Source organism: Cyphomyrmex costatus, unplaced genomic scaffold, assembly GCF_001594065.2.
Source record: "Cyphomyrmex costatus isolate MS0001 unplaced genomic scaffold, Ccosl1.0 scaffold296, whole genome shotgun sequence".
NCBI classification, from domain to species: Eukaryota; Metazoa; Arthropoda; class Insecta; order Hymenoptera; family Formicidae; genus Cyphomyrmex; species Cyphomyrmex costatus.
The window spans coordinates 55,496-75,533 of NW_017277082.1; the positions used below are offsets into that span (position 1 = coordinate 55,496).

The 20,038-nt window shown below is 33.8% G+C and overlaps 2 protein-coding genes across 2 annotated transcripts; one reads left to right on the plus strand and one right to left on the minus strand.

Annotated features, from left to right (window-relative positions):
- Positions 1–4,462: 4,462 nt before the first annotated feature.
- Drep2 (DNA fragmentation factor-related protein 2) lies at positions 4,463–8,107 on the minus strand. The gene is given in 4 exon segments (XM_018541603.1): positions 4,463–5,368; positions 5,841–6,205; positions 6,994–7,167; positions 8,005–8,107. Coding segments are annotated over 4 exon segments (1,548 nt in total).
- A 5,205-nt stretch (positions 8,108–13,312) lies between these two features.
- On the plus strand, positions 13,313–18,589 carry dila (centrosomal protein dilatory). Its single transcript, XM_018541587.1, is given in 15 exon segments — positions 13,313–13,393; positions 13,886–13,928; positions 13,931–13,969; positions 13,972–14,301; positions 14,304–14,357; positions 15,427–15,704; positions 15,963–16,056; positions 16,158–16,227; positions 16,333–16,768; positions 16,971–17,188; positions 17,264–17,423; positions 17,518–17,774; positions 17,853–18,024; positions 18,098–18,261; positions 18,451–18,589. Coding segments are annotated over 15 exon segments (2,535 nt in total).
- Positions 18,590–20,038: the final 1,449 nt, after the last annotated feature.

Here is a 20,038-nt window from a genome sequence, read left to right on the forward strand (position 1 = left end):
GCACGCACGCACGCACGCACGCACGCACGCACGCACACACACACACACAGTTTTTTGTATACTTACAATAGAAATATATTAAAATTGCAAAGTTTCACCGTAGGGTGTATTTTCAACATGTATCGATATAGCACTTATAATCGTGTGATACATTCGCTAACGTAAATTCCGAATGATTCAGACTATGTTTATACTGTTACACGTTCATATATAAGCATGTGTATTTTTAAAATATCGTTCAAAACTTTCAACTTTTCTATTTCTCTCATAAAAAAGCTCAATATTTACATAATTACTTTTTAAACAAAGTATAAAAATATAACCAAATATATTTATGTCATATATTTAAACAAAAAGAAATAAAATTTAATGAAAAGTTTTCTGTTGTAATTTAATGTTTGCAACATTTCTCTTAAATAATTATTGATCATGTACAAGGAGAAATTATATGTATAATCACGCATTAATTTCATTTTCTAAGGGAAAAGTAGAAAGCTTTGAGCGATGCTGCCTGTATACTCCGCTTTGAAATTTGAATGACTTTCATTCGCGGATCCAGTCCGAGAATCGTAGCTGCGATGAGCTAAAATAAGTAAAATGAGTACTAGATTCAACTATAGAAGAATCAGTAGCCAATATAAAAAAGAAGAAAAAATTGATAATATTTTACAGAATAGATTAAGAAATAATTGATATAATATCTAATTTATTGATTATTATATCTAATTTAATTCAACAATTAAATACGTGAAAAATATATTAAATGCCTTAAAATGTCTTTAATTTAGAAAATTCAATGAACTAAGAATTGAAATTTGAATTTTTAAGAAACTCTAAACTCGCAATATCGATTAATCCATATTATTAAAAAAAAAATTAGTTATCTGGATTATACATAAAAAATTAAATCTAAAGAATCTAGTACCGAAGTATAAGTGATCGAAGATTGGAGAATCCGTAGATTCAAGGATTTTAGGCTATGAGAACATGTGTTTCACAAATCTACCAAAAGAATTTACGTCGGCGAGAAACAAACAATTTCATTCTTCGCTCTCATTGTTATCGCATCGCTTTGTTGTTGACTTTGACGTCGATCTTCGCGCGGTTTATGTTCGTACGCGATGTTCGATGAATTAAAGGCAGCCACGCGATACATTTATTAATATTTAATACTGAGCATTTTATGGCGATTTATATGGATTAATACAAGTATTCGCCATATGTGTTTTCGATCCGTTGTTCGACTATTATCGATCATTTCCGACGTCAACGATCGATCTCATATCTTCGCAAGATTTTTCACCTCGATTGCAGATATATTAAAAATATTAATTAATCCTTTATTGCAAAACACTTGTATATTATTTATGAGGACAGCATGACAAATTATTTATATTCGCTATACAGCTAATTATTTTAAAATAATTTGTAATTATAATTTTTTAAATTTTAAATAAATTCGTCGATCTATAAATTATTCTAAAATATTGATCTAGTACAAATTAAAAATCATTTTTAATCAAAAGATTAGTAAAACTTATGTAAAAACTGCACTCAAAGCCTGCAATAAAGGATTAACCATTTCCGCCTCGCAAACAAAAATAGAGAATTATCTCATCGAATTTAACCGAGACTTGTGTCGAGAAGAATTGTTACGCACATTGTATATATTTATACTCTCTTTAGTTATTCTCTTTCCTTTTCTCTTTCTCTGTTTATCGCTCACATTTCCCTTTACTTTTCTCTTCTTTTACGGCAGTGTTGTGGACGGTTACGGAATCGACGTCCGTAATCCCAAAAATGTTTCCTACAAGTATACATGCTAATTTTAATAAATACGTATTTCAACAACCGTCTTTATATAGAACTAGATTTTTAATAAAATTGTATATTATATCATGTTTCATAATTATCTTGCACTTCTTTTTTTCCCCTAGTTTGTTTTCCTTTCTTCTTTTTTTTCTCATTAAGAATTAACTCATTCGAAAGAAATGGTAATCTATCCTCGTCGATCTATTCTCTGTCTTTCAAATTCGAATTAAATTCTTCCTTGTGATGTAGATGTAATTCGCATGCGTCGTTCAATTTCCGCTTTTTCGTGGATTTTCTCATCTTTGATCCGAGGATTTCATGAATTTCTCGAAACAGCTGTCGATCTTTGGATTGTTTATAAGATCGATATGCAAAGTCATTATAACGATTAAAGATTTGGCACAATATTTCGTAAAAACTTGACAACATTTATCCATATTTCCTCAATTCGAAGATTGATATCTATAAAAGGATATAAATGTAAAAACAAAAGTGAAATTTTTAATTATAATCTATATACATGTATATACTTCTCTCTATTTATCTTTTTAATAAATATTAAATTAAAAAGTTCTTTTCTTTTTGTTATCTTGATAGTCAAGATTGCTCTCTATATATGGTGTCCTATGAGACATATATTTATATTCCTCCAAGAGTAATTCTAGTAGTAATGCAACCCTAAAGAATGGGAAATGTGTCAAGATTGAAAAAAAAAATTTATAACGAATCTTATACTTTAAAATTTTAGCACAAATAAGTAGAGAATACTAATCAGATCTTGGTGAGATTAATAATAATTCTAAAAACGTAAATTTTAAATATATTCCAGTTCGATAAACAGATTACTGATTGGACTTGAAACGTAAACATAAGCTGAAGTTAGAATAATATCAATTTAAATTGATTATCAATTTATCAATCTTGCTAATAAGTATCTCAAAACATTGCAAAAAATTGATTACAAATAATATTACTCGAAATTTAGATTTTAGGAATTAAGGAATTCAGGATTTATAATATTCAAAGTCTAAAGTATCTGAAATCATAAATATTTAGATTTAAAGTCTGTTTGATTTAAGATACTTAAATCTTAGGATTTAAAGAATCTAGAATTATAATTTAGAGCATAAGAGATATTTTACGATATTTAGAATTCTAAGGTACTATAATTTAAAAAATCAAAGATCCAAGATTATGAATAAATTACAATCCAAGAAGATTAAAATATAAAATAATTAAAAAGTGCGGTAATCTACGAAGGAGGATGTTAAGTTAGAGCTGTTTTTCAGCGAAAGTGAAAAAGTTTCAAGTACATATTATGTATCATATTGAAGGACCACTTAAGCAGAGTCGAGTAGTGTATCGCTTATCTTGGGGAAACATCGAGAACATAAGAGAAGTCGTGATAAAAAGTCAATAAAGCTAATGTTATCACGTTTATTAATAAAAAAAATTGTTAATTGAAGCGTTAAAAATATCTTGGAAATTAAGCAATACTGTTATTAAACACGTATAATTAAGAGGAGAATTTTCAAGTATCGACGAACGATAAAAAGTTTGATACAAAATAATTGTTTGGTTTCAAATTCTAGTTTTGAAAAACAAACATGCTTATCGTGTTTAAATAATAACAATATAGTTTTTGTTGCTTAATATATATATAATATATATATATATTTGCTGAGTATATTGATATTTTATTTAATAATTTTTAATTTTATTGTCTTTGATGCGATTTCGGTATTTTCACGTTTTCGATGTTTCCCGAAGATAAGCGATATATCACTCGACTCTATTTGAATAGTTCTTTAATATGACATAATTTGTACATCTCGGAACTGCTTTATTTAGCTGAGTAATAGCTCTAACTCAATATCCTTCTTTCTTCCGAGAATTCTAGAGTCAAACATTCTTTTTTTTAAATAAACTTACATCGAAAATAAAGGTATTCTAGATATATCTAGAATTGGAAAATATTTAGAGACTCTCTCTTTTAAACTTGTAAGATTAATATTATAAATTCTAAATATACACAGGATCTTACAGAGAATCTTAAGATTTTATAGGATTGTATAATATTGGGAATCTCCTAAAAAAATCCTAAAGAATCCTAAGGGAGGAATTCCGAAATCTTAAAAAATTCTAAGAGTATCCTGAGAAGTTTTAGAAGACTTAATCTAAAAAAGCCCAAGTTCATCAAACCTTAAGCAATTAATTCTGTGGAACTTTCATATATTTGGCACAAAATTGCATCTTTTAACATTAGAAAATTTTTCTAGAAAATATTTAAAAAAACCCAAGCTCACTGGGAATTCTTAAAGGATCACACAGATCCTAAGAAAATTTTAGGAAACGTAGATTCTTAAAAAAATCATTAAAAAATCAGATTGAATCGATTTTCAAAAAATCCTCGGAATCAATGGAGATACTACGTGTTATCCCATATAGCATACTTTATCCTAGAGATTTTCCTGGCTGAAGAACGTTCTCAGGACGTTGGTATGATTTCAAGAACATCCTTCAGAACGTTCCTTGGAGATTTGTGCTATATGGGATCTCCATCCTTATTTTCGTTTACAATGTGCCTAATTTAATAATAACCTGAAATAGGTGTATATACTATCTATCTATCTAATAAAACAGCATCATATTAAAGTCTATCTTCCTCTTCCTCCTCGTTATCCTCGTTATTCTCTTCGGACTCCTCTTTGTAACCAGGATGCTCCGAGATCGCGTAATAATTCCCATTGTAGATCACACCGAGCTCCCGCAGAACATCGCCCCGTATAAGTGCCTTGATCGTCCAATTGTAGCACTCCTCGCTCTCGCTTTCGCGATCCAGTCGCTCGACGTCGAGGATTTTAGAGTTGAGTCGCTCCAGTATAATGCCGATGTCCTTGATACTAAGGTGGTGCTTCTGATCGACAGTCAGCTGATCGATTAGTAGCAGAAATTTTTCCGAGGTCACAAATTCGTCCTCCATTATTGTATTTTCCGTTTCGGACTCGGAACTGTCATGTTCTTGATGATGATGATTATGATGTAAGTGAAAGTGGGCAACGGTACCGGCCAGACGTGAGCTTGATTCCTCGTCGGCGGTATCGCGAAAGCGAACATGACCTTTGCTCAGGCCAGGTCGCTTGGTGCCGTCCGAAAGGGAGGATGGCGGCTGTGGCGACGGTGTTTGTGTTTGTGTTTGCTGTTGTTGCTGCTGATGCGGATGATGCGGGTGTTGATATTGCACGTTCTGCGCGTCCTGGATCGGTGACGTTGCCACTGATTTGTGTACAGCGATTTTGCGGCCCTCCTCGTGCAGAGCACAGCAGTGGAAGTCGCACTCGCCGATGGCACCGCCGTCGGCGCCATTCACGGGACTGCCATTCCGCGCGACCGGCTGATGAATATGGTTGGAACATTCAGGCGTGTGGATGTGGATGGTTGTACTGTCGAATGAATTCGTGCCTTGTTTCACTAGACGGCCCGGCATGTGCGACTGCATCGGCTGCTGCTATTAGAATGAAGACGAATTGATAGCATGATATAAAGTGTTATTCGCCTAATTTACAATACGTATCACATTTGAAAAATAACGCGCGCGTGCACATACACACGGTGGAAATCAGAAATATACAATAATAGTAAACTAGTTCATTTTCTTAAAAACTTTAATAAATTTACATAAAAAACTAATATCATATTGATCTTTTTAATCGCAGATGATTTGCAATTGATTGAATTTAAAAAAAAAACTGTAATGATATATGAGACTGCAATTTATAACTATATAGATAAAGCGTTTAGATTCAACTATTGTTACGATTGAAAAGTTCAGTGCAACGTTTGAACTGATCTATTTTCTTGAAAGCACGAACGAATTAGTTCCTTTGAGATTTTAAGAAAATGGATTACAGATATTACTATCGTGCCAATCAATCGTAGATCGGTTCGCGATAAGCTTAGTAATAATTTGCGTGATTAAACTGTCAAGCTAACACTATTGAAGTAATAAAATTGCAGATTGAATATACCATATCGTCATGATTTATCACAGTGATTCGCGGACTGGTGTACCGCGTCGGGGCGATCTCGCCGGGTAAGTGCGTTGCCTTGCCATCATAGCTGAGCTTGTCCAAGCTGGTTTGGATCACCAGGGACGGCCGCTGGGCGCCACTCAGGTCAGCTTTCTTAGTCGGCGAGTACTTGGAAGTTTGGGCGTCTTGGCCTGCCTTTGATTGTTGCTGCTGCACCTGCGACGACGACGACGAGCGCTGGTCCCAGTGCAATACGACTGTAACTCGGCCTTTATTGTCCATGATTTTCCACGATGGCGTCTCATCGTGCAACTCCAGCGCGTGGATCGTCTCGCAGACTATTTTCGGGATTGCCGAAATTGCTGAGAAAGAGAAAGAGAGAACGAGAGTTATCAATTATTGATGGACGCGACCTCGGGGGATACGGGCCGGGTGGTGTTCGGTGCTGCAAGGCGTGACAATCAGTGCCGGTGATCCATCGCAAGAGTGCGAGATCCACAGATCTTATAAGGTAGTTAAAAAACTTACAGATTTAAAAGTCTAAAGAGATTTCGGGTAATAAAGATTGTTTTAAAAATCCAAAACATCTAAAGAGAGAGCTTAAGAATAGAAGAAAACCTACTTGGTTGATCGTTTAAAGGCTTGTGTGTGTGTAAGGATTCAGTTTGATCCACATGTAATTCAGTTTGATCAGTTTCAATTTTATCAGTTGCCTCGAGATTAGTTTCCTCAACCAAGTTGTCGATTTCCATCAACCAAAGTTGATCGTGGTAATATCCCCTTTACATAGCAGCGCGTATGACTCTAAAGAAGCTATATATTCGAGGGTTCAAAAATCTAGAAAATCGAAACATTTGAGAGCAGAAGAAAAGCTACTTGGTTGATTTAAAAAGGTCTCTGAAAAAATTTAATTTTTATTTGTTAAATGATTCACAATTAATCAAATTTATAATGTGTCTAAATGATACACTCTAATTGTCCCAGTCTTGAAAATTCACTTCTCTTTTAAATTCTTTACACATATTTTCGCGTTTTCTTTAGATGTCTTTGAATTTTCTATCATCCGTGTGTTGTTGCTTCAACCTTAACTTCTTCAACCAAGTTGCCGATTTCTCCTAAGATCGATCTGTGTAATGTCCTTTTCACCTACCAGCGCGTATGATGTCGACGCCAGTAGGACACCAGCGTTCACCATGCCGCAACAAGAGCAGAATCGTGTTGTTTCCTAGTGTCTTGAAGTACTCGCTGTCCTCGACTTGCGTGCCGTCCGACTCCAAAACTAGTGAGACATTCTCGTTTTGTGGCACACCCAGCTTTTCCTTACCTGAAAGCAAGGGTTGGCCGAGGGTTGGGGTGTCAGATAGCGTTCAGGCGTCGTGATAACGCTTTAACGTCAATGTGTGGCCGCGTGTGCGTACGCGTGTGTTATATATTCCGTGTGAGCGAGCGTGTATATGCGTGTGCCACGTGTCGCATATACTGTTTAATCGTGTGAATGGAACAGTTGCGAATAATGGTGGTGCGTCCTCGAACGAACAAACGAATGAACGAACGGCGCTTTGTTTCTGAGAAATGTTGCGAGAAATGTGTGTTGCGAGAGCGACACTTTCAAAGGAACTTTACAGATAATACAATTCCGTGCTGTGATACGCTGCGTGGAAATATTTCCGACCGGAAATATTTCTTCGTCGGTCAGCCGGACAGGTAGAAAGAGAGTGCTCCGGAAGGACAATGCGTATGACGCGTGCAGGAGTTATCCCGAGTGTAACACGCATCGATTTTTTGCAATGAGTCTAACATCTTCCAACATCTTAAAAAATATCTTCTACAAAAAAAAAAAACGATTCTTGTAATTATACAATAATTTGATTCAATAATAACTTGAATATCATAAAAAAATAGACATATATAATGCGCTACTGTTAATATGCAACAGGAAAAAACAAACAGATGACAAATTATTATTTCAAAAATGTTTATTCTTTTAAATCAGATATTTTGGAAGCGTAGCTTTTAAATAAGTTACAGATTGTTTTAACGATAATACAGGAAGCCAGTTTTATAATGTGTAACAATAAGTTTGTGGCATAAATGCAAATTGACTTTTAATTGCCTTTGCTTTTAATTTATGGATAATTGCTTAGGTTTAGATTTTTCTTACCTCGAACAATCAACTCTTCGAAATTGCTAACGACCAGTCCTTTTCTTACGTTACGCCAGCTGTCCCATATCTTGAAAGGTCTCTTGGTCCGTAACTCCTGCATAAAAATTATACAATTAACATTAATATCAGTGTGCGTGTGTGCGTTGTGTATGTATGTGTTACAGAGATTAAACTATAATATATCGTTAACATATGAGCAATTAATATGAGTGAATTATTATTTTCGAACCAAAAATGGAATGATAATTTAGCAAAATATTATACATATACAATATGTTGAAAATCAAGTATCAAAAGAGAAAGACAGAAATATTTACATGATCGAAAGGGCATGACATCTGACATCATTAATTTTAGTGCAGTGAAAAAAATGTCGGTGTACTGCACTTTAATGCACGGTAAAGTTAAAAATGGTTGACATTTGCGATTTATTATTGACCTTAAATGTTCTCCGGAAGCTCGTGCAGCTTGCAGGCATTTAAAGCGCTTTGTAAAAATAAAGATATTGAACATTAGAAAAAAGGCAAAATAGCAAATTTCTGTTGCCATTAGTTGAATTATGCAATTTATATAATAGTTTTAGTTTTATATTACAGTTTTTCGTGATTTAAGACAATATAACGTAATATACACATATTATGCGTGTTTAAAATTTGTGAAGTTTATAAATAAGTACGTGTATAAACGAAAAGTTAAAATTTTCTTACGTTTTGTAGAATGTGTGTGTGTGTGTGTGTGTATGCGTAAGAAAAAAATATAGACATTTTGCAAGTAAGAAATGATTCAAATACAAATTAAAAATAATTTGCGACAAGAAAAGCGTGTGAAAACCTGAAGAGAGCTGACCCCGGGTAACGCTTGTCGCCCAGATGTTAAATGGGGTAAATAATTTTCCAGTATGCTCCGTACACATAGTCACCATATAGAACGGCTAATAAATAAAATCTCGTATATAAAACTATTAAATATTTTACTATTTCACAAAATTTTTAATATAACGCCGCGACAGAATTGCATCTTACATTTATATATTAATTTATATATTAATTTTGTACAATTGTGACACAAATTCAAGTTAAAATTAAATGAAAAATGTATAATATAACATGCAGAACATGCAAGATTAGAAAAATAATTCTAAGTTCACTAACACATACGACTATATAACTAACAATCGAAACAACAAATTAATATAAAAGCAATTACAAAATGAAAATCAACGTTTAGATTAATGCAATTAATGCACAATTTGAGAGTTTAACGATTCTAATAAATCTGGACTTAAAGAGATTCAATCCTATACATCTAATTGTAAGAATCTAAAGATATATCCCTTCTTTTAGATCTCGAAATTTAGAAATTTGAATATTTAAATATATACATATATATAATATTTACAGGGAATATATGAAGGTAATGTTACTTGTAACAAAGTTACAGTTACAAGTTATTTTTTGGGTAACTTTATTGGTAGTTACTTTTGTGATTACTTTTGGCATACGATATTGAACATTGGTGATAGAAATTATTTTACACTTCCACGTAATATATCGGATAGATATCTCTCATTGTCAATTTGCCGTATATTTTACAGTTTCAGAATTATGAAATTATGTTTAAAAAAAGAAACTAAAAAATAAAGCTAGTGTCATAATTGTATATTGCTTTTATTAACATTTAAATAAAAATATTACAAAAATACATCTTTCAGACTGATAAAAAACGCAATGGAAAAGAAACGAAGAGTTACTTTTTCAATTAACGGTAATTGTAACTTATTATTTTTAAAAAGTAACTTTCCATTCCTGTATATTTACAATTTCTGCAAGCATTCAAAATTTGCAACGTAAATTCCTATACATAGATTTACATATACATCAAGTAGCGAAAACTAATTTATACCAAACAATGAAGCGATCACATCTAATGATATTTTCATTATATTAAAAACGTAAACGCAATAATGCAAGGCGGGACACTTACAACAGCGTATCTTGCCACGAATTTTCCACTCGAAGATGTTTATCGGAAAGTGAATTATTTCGTTAATTTACTTTAATTTACTCGGTTTATTTTAGAGGTGCATTTATTCGCAAAAATTTATACGCGAATATTCGCCTCTGTCTCGTTTCTTGCACTCTATCGTACTTCGCACTGTGGATAGGTACATCTGCACTCTTCGATCGGTGAGATTGCATCCCGACGTCGCTAGCGATCTCGAAATAATGCGAGCCGAAGGGGTGCATTATGTTTGAGATTGTCCTTAGTCCTCAACGGGGTGGCGCTAAGGGTACGAGACGCGTGCGCAGTTTATGATTGAAAGCACTGACCTGGTTTAACCGGTCTTAACTTGTAATATCGCTTATTTATTCTGTGCACAATCGGATTTATCGGTTATTCATTATCCGTACTGATATATCATTATTATATTTATTAAACATGTATAATTATTAAATACATGCGCCACAGCAAGGTGATCATACATGAGTGCTCGATGTAAAAAATTGTATTTACTTATTTTTATTTTGTACACACGAGTTTGCATTTTTATTTCTTGTTATCTTTCAAATTTTATTGTTCCTTAAGACTATAAATAAATATTTCAAAATTAAAAAATATCAGAATTTAAAGTACAACGTTTTAAACACTTTTATGTTTTTCCTTACCCAACAATCCGATATTTATCGAAATATTCAAAGATCTAATTAAATAGATCTAATTAATTTTAAGAATTGAAAAAATTAAGAACAATATACGAAAATACGTGAACAATTATAATAAGATAAGTGACACTACACAAGTTTATATAATAATAATCCAAACAAAGTAATGTAATAATTTACGCGAATGTTGCATAAAGAAATTGAACAAGAATCAAAGAAATTCAGAATTTAAGGATCAAAGCGTGTGTTCAAAATTCGAGAATTCAGAAATTTAAAAGTCTAAAAGCCTAAAATTGAATGTTTATCTTAACTATATACGAATATCAACCTCTCCCATGTAATAACCTCCCGTTTCCGCGAACTCGCTGTGGAAGGAACTTAGTAAACATCGCAACGTGCTAACGAGCAAATAGGGAACCGCCTGCAGCTGCAACGCGAATGTACCCAGGTGCATCCCTTAACGAAGTATCGTCTAGAACCGCCGCCGTCGACTACTACGCGAATTTTTGATTTACTTAAATCTGTCACAGTCGAAGGATTCTAAAGCCGTGGAATTTGGAATACCAAACGGAATACCCAACGAGCCAAGAATAATATGCTAAACAAATATTTAACGAAACATTTCTTTTGTAACGAAGCGACATTATTTCAATGCATTTCTAGAGAAACGTTCTTAAATATTCGCCTTAATTAAGATATTTATTTGTGTTAAATATATTTTTTTGAGAAACATAATAATAATCCGATTCTGTACGCAGAAGCTATGCGTTTTTAATGAGTTATTTCTGTGTTCAGATCCATTATTATTAGATATATTGTTAGATCGCCAATGTTTTGCACGTGAACATTGCAATTTATTTCATCAGGGCGAGAAGCAACCTGATACTAAACCTACTTCAATTCTGCATGTATTTATTGTAATTAGAAACCTTTTTCTGAAATTATTTATATTAAAAATTATTTATATAACTTGTCCAAACCCCTAAGGATTTCTTCATAAGAATTATAAAAACTCAAATGTTCTTTAACAAAATATTTGAAATTCAATAAAAGTTATTTGATAAAAAGTTTATAATTATATACAATTCATTTAATTATTTATGACATTCGAATTTATTTTTCTCATAAATTGTAAGTAGAGCTAAACTGCAAATCGCAGGAAGAAATCTTTTTTTAGAATATTTCGGGAAATCTGCCATAAAATTGTAAATACGATAAGAAACCTCTGCAATGAAACAAAAAGTATGGAATTTTATGAAACGTGAAAAACGATGATAAGGATTTTGCATGGAAGAGTCCGCGAACGTGCAGAACGACGAGAAGAATTTTGCGAGCATGCAGAACATACAATGAGGTACAGAGCGTTCTGCGAGCGAGAAAAGCATTCCAGCAACGAAAAAGTAACATTCTCGCGACTCTGCTCTGTGTATAATTTTCAATATAAACAGGTCGAGAGAGAATATTTGCAAAAAATGTATTAAATTTAAAATTTGTATCTTGCGGACTTCTTTAAGAAGATTCCAGCAACTCTTAATGATGATATAAGGATTCCAAAATCCTGCAAATCAGTAAAGCGGAATCTACGAGCGAGTAATAGGGTGTATTGTAAGAAGGTAATAAGGAAGAGTCTATATGAGCGGGAAAAACATGAAGAAAAAGTATCTAGCAGTAGACAAAACGGATGCAAGGATTCTGTGAAAACGTAAAAGCGACGAACTGGTTTTTACTGAGGAGTAAAATGAACGAAGCGAATGTTTCCAATAGAAAAAGAGTCATAGAACAATCTACGTGCTAAAATGACAAGGAAGATTCTACTGACGCTAACTAAATAGTGTAGAAAGTTTTATTAATAAGAGATAAAAATATGAATAATAATTTCACAAAGAAAGTCTTTACCATTCAATATAAGATAAAATAAAAAACTTACATGAGCGAAAAGAAATAACTCGAATCATAATTCAGAATATATCCACAAACTGGGACAACAGCAATGTCTCTACACAACTATATTCTTTCACGTTACAAATGAAGAAAAACCGTGTCCATTATAATAGTGCGAGAGTTTAGGCAAATTTCAGGAGTTATTGAGAAATGTAATGCTCGGTATATCTTAATTAAGATAAGATTCTAAGTACACACACGATATAATTTAATAAAGCGAAATAAATCTTTACGAAGGCAGACGTTCGAAGTTATAGCAAGGATTAATCGCAAAGGATACTCCGAGCAAACAGAATCCTGCAATCGGGAGGTTTCAGAAAAGGCAATCTCGTAAGCACACAGAGATGTTCCGAAAGAACGAAATGAGGCCGCGCGGATTCTATGAACGAAAAAGTGGAGCATTCGCGCGAATATCTCTTTATAGAGAGAAACACATATCTGTCGAGAAGGAAGGAAGGAAGGAAGGAAGGGCTCGTCCCTTCGTTCGGCCTTGCCGAGAGGGTGATGCACTTTGAGGGGTGCAAACTGAGGACCGATCATCGGGTGTCACGAGGTCACGCGAAAATAGGTCATCGAGAGACGTCCTCTCCGCGGAGAGAAGACTCCCACGACAGCGACGACTCTCTCTCGTTCGCGATACAAATAAGTAGGAATTCTCCTTTCCTCCCCTTTCTTCATCACAGAGGCGATTTGCAGGGTGGATGCTGTATGCGCGTGAGAAAGGAAGGAAACTGCCAGAAGGAAATGCGTACCTCTCTTGCCATTACGTCATAGCCCTGCAGGTAAGGAACCGTCCCAGCAGCAAACGCGCGGCTTTATTCCAAAAGAACTACCAGCAGACCGGAGAGGAAGAAGGTTGCTCCACGTCGCATTATATATCGGAGGATACTGCTCTCTGGTTGCGCTGCTGTCCGCCCAGCTTGCTCGCGCGTACTCTCGCAAGGTCTCTCTCCCTCTCTCTCTCTCTCTTGTCTTCACGCACCGTCTCTGTCCCTTTCTCCTACTTCTTTCTTCTTCCTATCGGGCGCGACACTTTACTTGACCGACCGTCTACCTGGTTGGACTCACTGGGGTCGGATAAACGGCGGACTGTAGCTACTGGTTGGCTAGCTGGTTGACTCGTATCACTGAGTGTAGAATCTTCCCTTCTTTATACGCGGCTGCCCTCGTCGTTCTTGTCGCACCCTCGCTCCGTTCTGATCGCTCACTCGCACGTAGTACGTAGATGAGAGAGAGAGAGAGAGAGAGAGAAAGAGAGAGAGAGAGAGAGAGAAAGAGAGAGAAAGAGCGAAGAATGCACAATACCTTCCGTTATATCTGGCAATTAAAGTACGGCCGCCCCCGGCCGGCCGCCCCTGTGCCACCAGGACAGACAGTGGAAGAGAGAGGGCGATTGAACGGCGAGGAGCGACGAGCAGGGGCTGCGGCGACGTACGTACGTCCGTCGACGTGGACGTACCTGGCCTGACGACCGTGCCGTGCGTACGTGCGATTAACACAGGCGTGTGTCTAAGATTTCACTGGCGCATACGATAGGGGCCCCCGTGAATTGTAACACTGGCTTCCTTCCAGCAATTACTGCGGCGACTCCTAGTTTTAGATCGATTCTCCTATGGTACGTACCGCCGTACGCCGCGAGGGGTCGGAAGGGCCGCTCTGCACGTACCTCTCCTGTCATCTGCCCTCTCACCTCGCCAACCCCGTCACCGCCTGAAATCCTAGGAAACCTCGCCCCGCGAACGCCACCGACTGCCGACCCTGCGACTACGTAGGAATGCCACCCCCGAGGATACGGTGAAGATCGCATTGGAAGATCTCGAGGGGTGAGATCTCTCTGAGGATAAACGCGATTCTAGACAACGATAAAGTCGACTGATACCTGTAGTTTAATGTAGAGATTAACTTTATTATTGATTAAACTTATTCTTCATCTGTTTCAAAAATTCTTAGAATTAAAAATAGATGAAGAATTAGTTGAACTAAGTTGAACGAAGATTACAATTAAAACTACATTGTTAGAAACGTATTGAAACCTGAATTCGGATAAAAGGAATTTTTCCTTCGGAATGAATAGGTATTTTCTTGACCAAGAGTTGAAATAGAAGATATCGAATAGAAGTACATAAACCTAGCGTGGTCAAACAATTAAATTTCACATAAGAGGGAAATGTTTAAGACTTACATCTCTTAAACCTTATCTCTATAATGCGTTCTTTACCTCCTGTTTCTTGTTTTTTACCTCATGCTTTTTCTCTTCTTAACAACCATTTTATCGACATCGCATCTTTTTACATTGTAGAAAAAATTTTAAAAAATTTTAAGAATTTTTTAAAATGTTATAAAATTATACAGAGAGAGAAAGAGAGAGAGAGAGAGAGAGAATTTTGAAAAATATTGAAATTTATATAGAAACCCTGAAAAATATATACACCCTATACAAAGTGAAAAATACTAAATACCCTATATAAAGAATTTAAAGAAAAATGTTTAACAGAGCTGATAAATATAATCTTTCGTTTAATATTGAGATCATATTATTTAAAAACTAAATTGAGTTTGATAATAATACGAAATGATATACATTTTAATCCATATACAAAGAATTTATTATAAAAAGATGTGTTAAACATATAGTTTGTTGATTGCAATTCACGCACTTATGCTGCTTATGCATATATGCATTTTTATGTTTCTGCGATACGTAATAAGAAAATCCATCACCCTTGTTTACGACACGTGCATTGCCATGGCGATGCGTTGGGTAACGCATAAATAAGTGCGTTTACAGTAACTGTACGTCAATGCACGTAAGTTTGTCGACCAGTTATAAGTACCACATTTATATATATTTTATAATCAAACGTAACACATCAAACAAATATGGCAGCGAAGAATTTACATGACAAAAAGTGCGATTTCAATCAAAATTTGATCGAACCGTCTCATTCGTTCAAACAGTTATGCAACACGATAAATGAATTGGAAAAAAATAGCCGTATTGAAATCGCAGAATGTAATCGAATGGATTTACTGGCTGTCGACGTAAAATATGATGGCAATCTAGACTCGGTAATGTACAAGTATTCGGAACAAGTGAGCAATAAAATTTAATTTTCTAAATTTAACAAACACCAACTAACAGTAACATAACTGTTGGTTATAATTTTTTACTCAACAATATAACTGTAGTTATATATAATAGTTATATTATTATCTAGTTTAATGTAGTGTGTTGGAAAGTTAATTTTTAAAAATAAAGTCTCTAATTTATTCAAGGATCATATTCGCTATTTAAAAAACGTAATAATTCTGCTCTATTATTAAAAATAAAATATAACTAAATGAGCGCAGATCGAACCGGAGAAAGACGTTACTACAAACAAATATGGGTCAATCGCAACAACTTACGAAGATATAATGTCCTTCCTGGGAACGCTAGATAATGGTACTGATGTTTATTAGATCAGCATTGTTAAAATTGTATTTAAAATTAAGAATTTTTTATTTGTAAAATAAGCTAAGCTTTACGTAATATCCTTATTGTAGAAGATACACTAAAGAACGACATCACTGCCAATAATGTAACGACTATAATCTCGTCCTGCGAAAATCCTAGGTAGAGATCTGACTTTTTCTAATATCTTATAAGTGAAATATATATGAATATATATCACGTTTTAAAAAGCGGACAAAAATTTTATAAGAACTGCTTTTTCCATAGGTACGATGTGCAGAATTTTGGTTCGATTCAACGGGATGATTTAGAGACTGCGAAATTACAAATCGAAGAAAGAAATGCGACGATAGAGTGTTTGAAAGAGCAACTAAAATCTGAGCGCAAGGCGGCGTGTGACAAAATGGCATCGCAAAAACGCCATCACATTATAAAGACAAAGGAGTTAGAAAATAAGTACAGAACGATCGTGAAACGCCATCAGAAGTTTATTGAACAGCTACTCACTGAGAAGACAGATCTTATGCAGAAATGTGACTCTTTAGCGCAACAAATTAAAGAGATGGAACAAAAGATCCAGCGAGATCTGAAAGTAATTACCGAGAGGCACGTCGTTGAATTGCAACGCGCGAAGGAACACGTAGTAGCATCCGAGAAAATTCGGCGCGAAAGATGGTTGGAGATGAAGACATCGAAAATCAAGGTCTTCGTTAATTCACAATTATTATTAGCAAATATAATTCAAGAATTCGCTTTTGATTTTGAAATTACAAATGCAATTTTTTCATTTTTCTTTAAATGCAAAATAATCGATAGATAATGAAAATGCAAATAAAATTTTGTGCAATGTAATGAAATATGGCGACAAATAATTAAAATTTACGCGTTGATTATCGATATCGCAGGAAATGACAGTAAAAGGGCTGGAACCAGAATTGCACAATATGATGGAGCAACATCAACAAGAGATACAAGAGTTGAGACGCGTACATATAAAGGAGTTACAAGACACGGAATTGCGCGCGATGCGTAGGTCGAATCAACAGCTGGAACAGTTGCGAATTGAGTTGACGGACAACCACGAGAAAATGTTGGCTAAAGAGAAGGACATATTGGCCGCAAGGTATTGGAATTCTGCCATTATTGATTTTAATATAATTTTAGTTAAGTCTGCATAAATGGTAACTGACTTATATAGGTACAAAGAAAATCTGGAAGAGCAAGAGGTGCATTTTCAGATACAACAGAAAACATTTGCGGAGCGTTTTGAAGGAGAGAAATCGATGCTTATTGCAGAGCAAAAGAAACGTGACCGAGAAACAAGTGTGATGATAAAACAAATGGAATTACATTTTCAAGTCCGTTTTACAATAAAATTATTCTATTATTGATAAAAAAAAACCTAATTATTTAACAGTGTGATTTATACAAACACTGAACTTTTCTTTGCAGAAAGAAACGGAAAAAGTAAAAGAGCAACACAATATTGCTAAGAGGAATTTCGAGGAATCCTTAAGAAAAGAATGGTTCACGTGGACAGATAATTATAAAAAAGAACAAAGCGCGACTTTCACAAGAGCGGAGACTGCAATTCGTAACGATTGTCAAAAAGAAAGAGACAAACAAATAGAGATCGTTATAGTTAGATTGGAAAAAGAATCTCGTGAAATGCGAGCTAAGTTGCAGCAAAGTTTCGATAATCAAATGGAGTAAGTTCGCATATCTTTTCTCTAAATATAGAAATACAAAGAAAATTGTCACAATTCAATTATTAAAATTGTTTCTAGGCTAATAAATGAAGACTATGACGCAAAATTGCAAGCTGCAATTAAAAGCGAAGATATTTATAAAAATAAGTTATTATTATTGGAAGAGAGACTTAAATGTACAGAAATCCAATTTGAAAAAACAGAAAATAAATTAAAAGAATGCATATCGAATCTCAATAATATGAATAAAGTAAATCTTATGAAAATAACTAATTAGTTCGGTATAATTATTATCGTTAAATTTATGATTTGTTAATTTGTAGATAATTATAAAGTTGACTACAGAGAGAGACGATGCAAAAGAGATAGCGAAACAGGAAATTGAGACAGAGAAAAAAGAGTTAAAAGACAAAATCACATCGCTTTATCGAGAAATAAGACAGAATAATGTTAACAGCGATCAACTTATGGCACAATTACACAGCAGGTAAAAATCAATATCTATAATAAGTGCAATAATAAGAAATTAATACATAAATCGATACTATAAATTAATACATTAATCCGCAAAAACACCAATCACTGTAACGTTACGTAGTAGCAAGTTTTTTGTGGACGAGTATGTCATAACGTATTATTATATTGTAAATTCTATGACTAAAACGTTTGGTTTTAGGATAAAATTTGTAATTACTCAAAAGATTTTAATTATAAAGAATCTCAATAAAAAACTGGATAACGCTAATTCAAGATGCGAACATTTGGAAAAATTGCTGGATCAACAAAGAAAGGAATATATTTTGAAGACTGTGTAAATAATTTAATTTAGAAGATTGTGCATATATATGTATATATAATATGTGTATAATGTATGTGTATACATGCTATTTCCCAGCAAACAAACTGATGTTATCTTTTATCTAATAATTGTACTGAAAAATCTATAAATAAACCACTTCGACGCGGTGATTCAAAGGCTTAAGATGCTCGCACGGAATATTAGAGATCCGGATTTGACTCCCGACCGAGGTAATATTTTTCGCCATAAATTTACTTATAGATTTTTTAATACATTAAGATCTTAAAATGACGCTAATTGAGCAACAAATTATTGAATTGTTCGTCAATTTAATTTGTGATATTATTATTATTATAGATAGTTCAGTTACGTTTTTAAATCCAAAAAATCAATTCGGCGTGTAATTCGAAAGATTATAAATGTAGTATGTAAATTTATTTAAAGCACTCACAAGGCATTATTTCTTAGATATTATATATAGTTAATATTATAGATGTCTCATTTGATGTCAAAATGGTGTCAAATAACGCTAATTCGTTTGCTGGGTTGTAAGAGTATTAATTTTTACTACGGAAATATATCTTTTTTTTATTTTTAAAATGTGAATCATTTCCTATAAATTACTTGTGTGTACGAAATATAACATTGTACAAAATAAATTATATTGCTATTGATAATATTTATAATCATAAATATAATATCATATATATATGTATATATAAAACATGATTCATTTTTAAATTCTATATATATGCATGTATATACAAGTGTACATATTTTTTGTGCACACACGCACGTAGTATACTACATTACATGCGAAGTTAATACCTCAAAGTAAGACAAAAATAAATAAAAAAGAGTCGAATAACAAATATTACATATGTAGTCTCCAGTTTGGAGGATAAGAGGAAGAGAGAGGGAGGAAAAGGAAAAAGAAACACTACATGCGCGCACATACACACGACTTGGCTTGGAATTAGACTATGAAGATTGAGATTGAAATTTAACCAATGAGAACAAAAGAATTTTAGCTCCTATTCTTTTTATTGGTCAAATTTCAATCTTTGAATCTTCAATGTGTAATCTAATTCTGGCCTTATAAATGCGATAGAGTAATCTCCACGCGGTACAATTTAGGTAATGCTACCAGCAATATTATACTTTCAAGTTTCCATTCGAAAAGTAATAATTAAAAAGTTTCACTATAGTGTTTTAAAAAACTCTCGAGATAAGATATAAGAATATGAAATAAACAATTGAGGTTCTATTAAAAATTTGCAAAGTGATTTTTACGTAAGTGATGTATTTCGATAATGGTATCCAAAGTAAATCTTTTAAAAACTTTTGCATGAAATATATTTTTTAGAATTTTTCTTATTTTTAAAGATATTTAAAAGAGACTTTGTATACATCTTGTACACATGTGCACGCACACGCACACACGCACGCACACATACACACACGC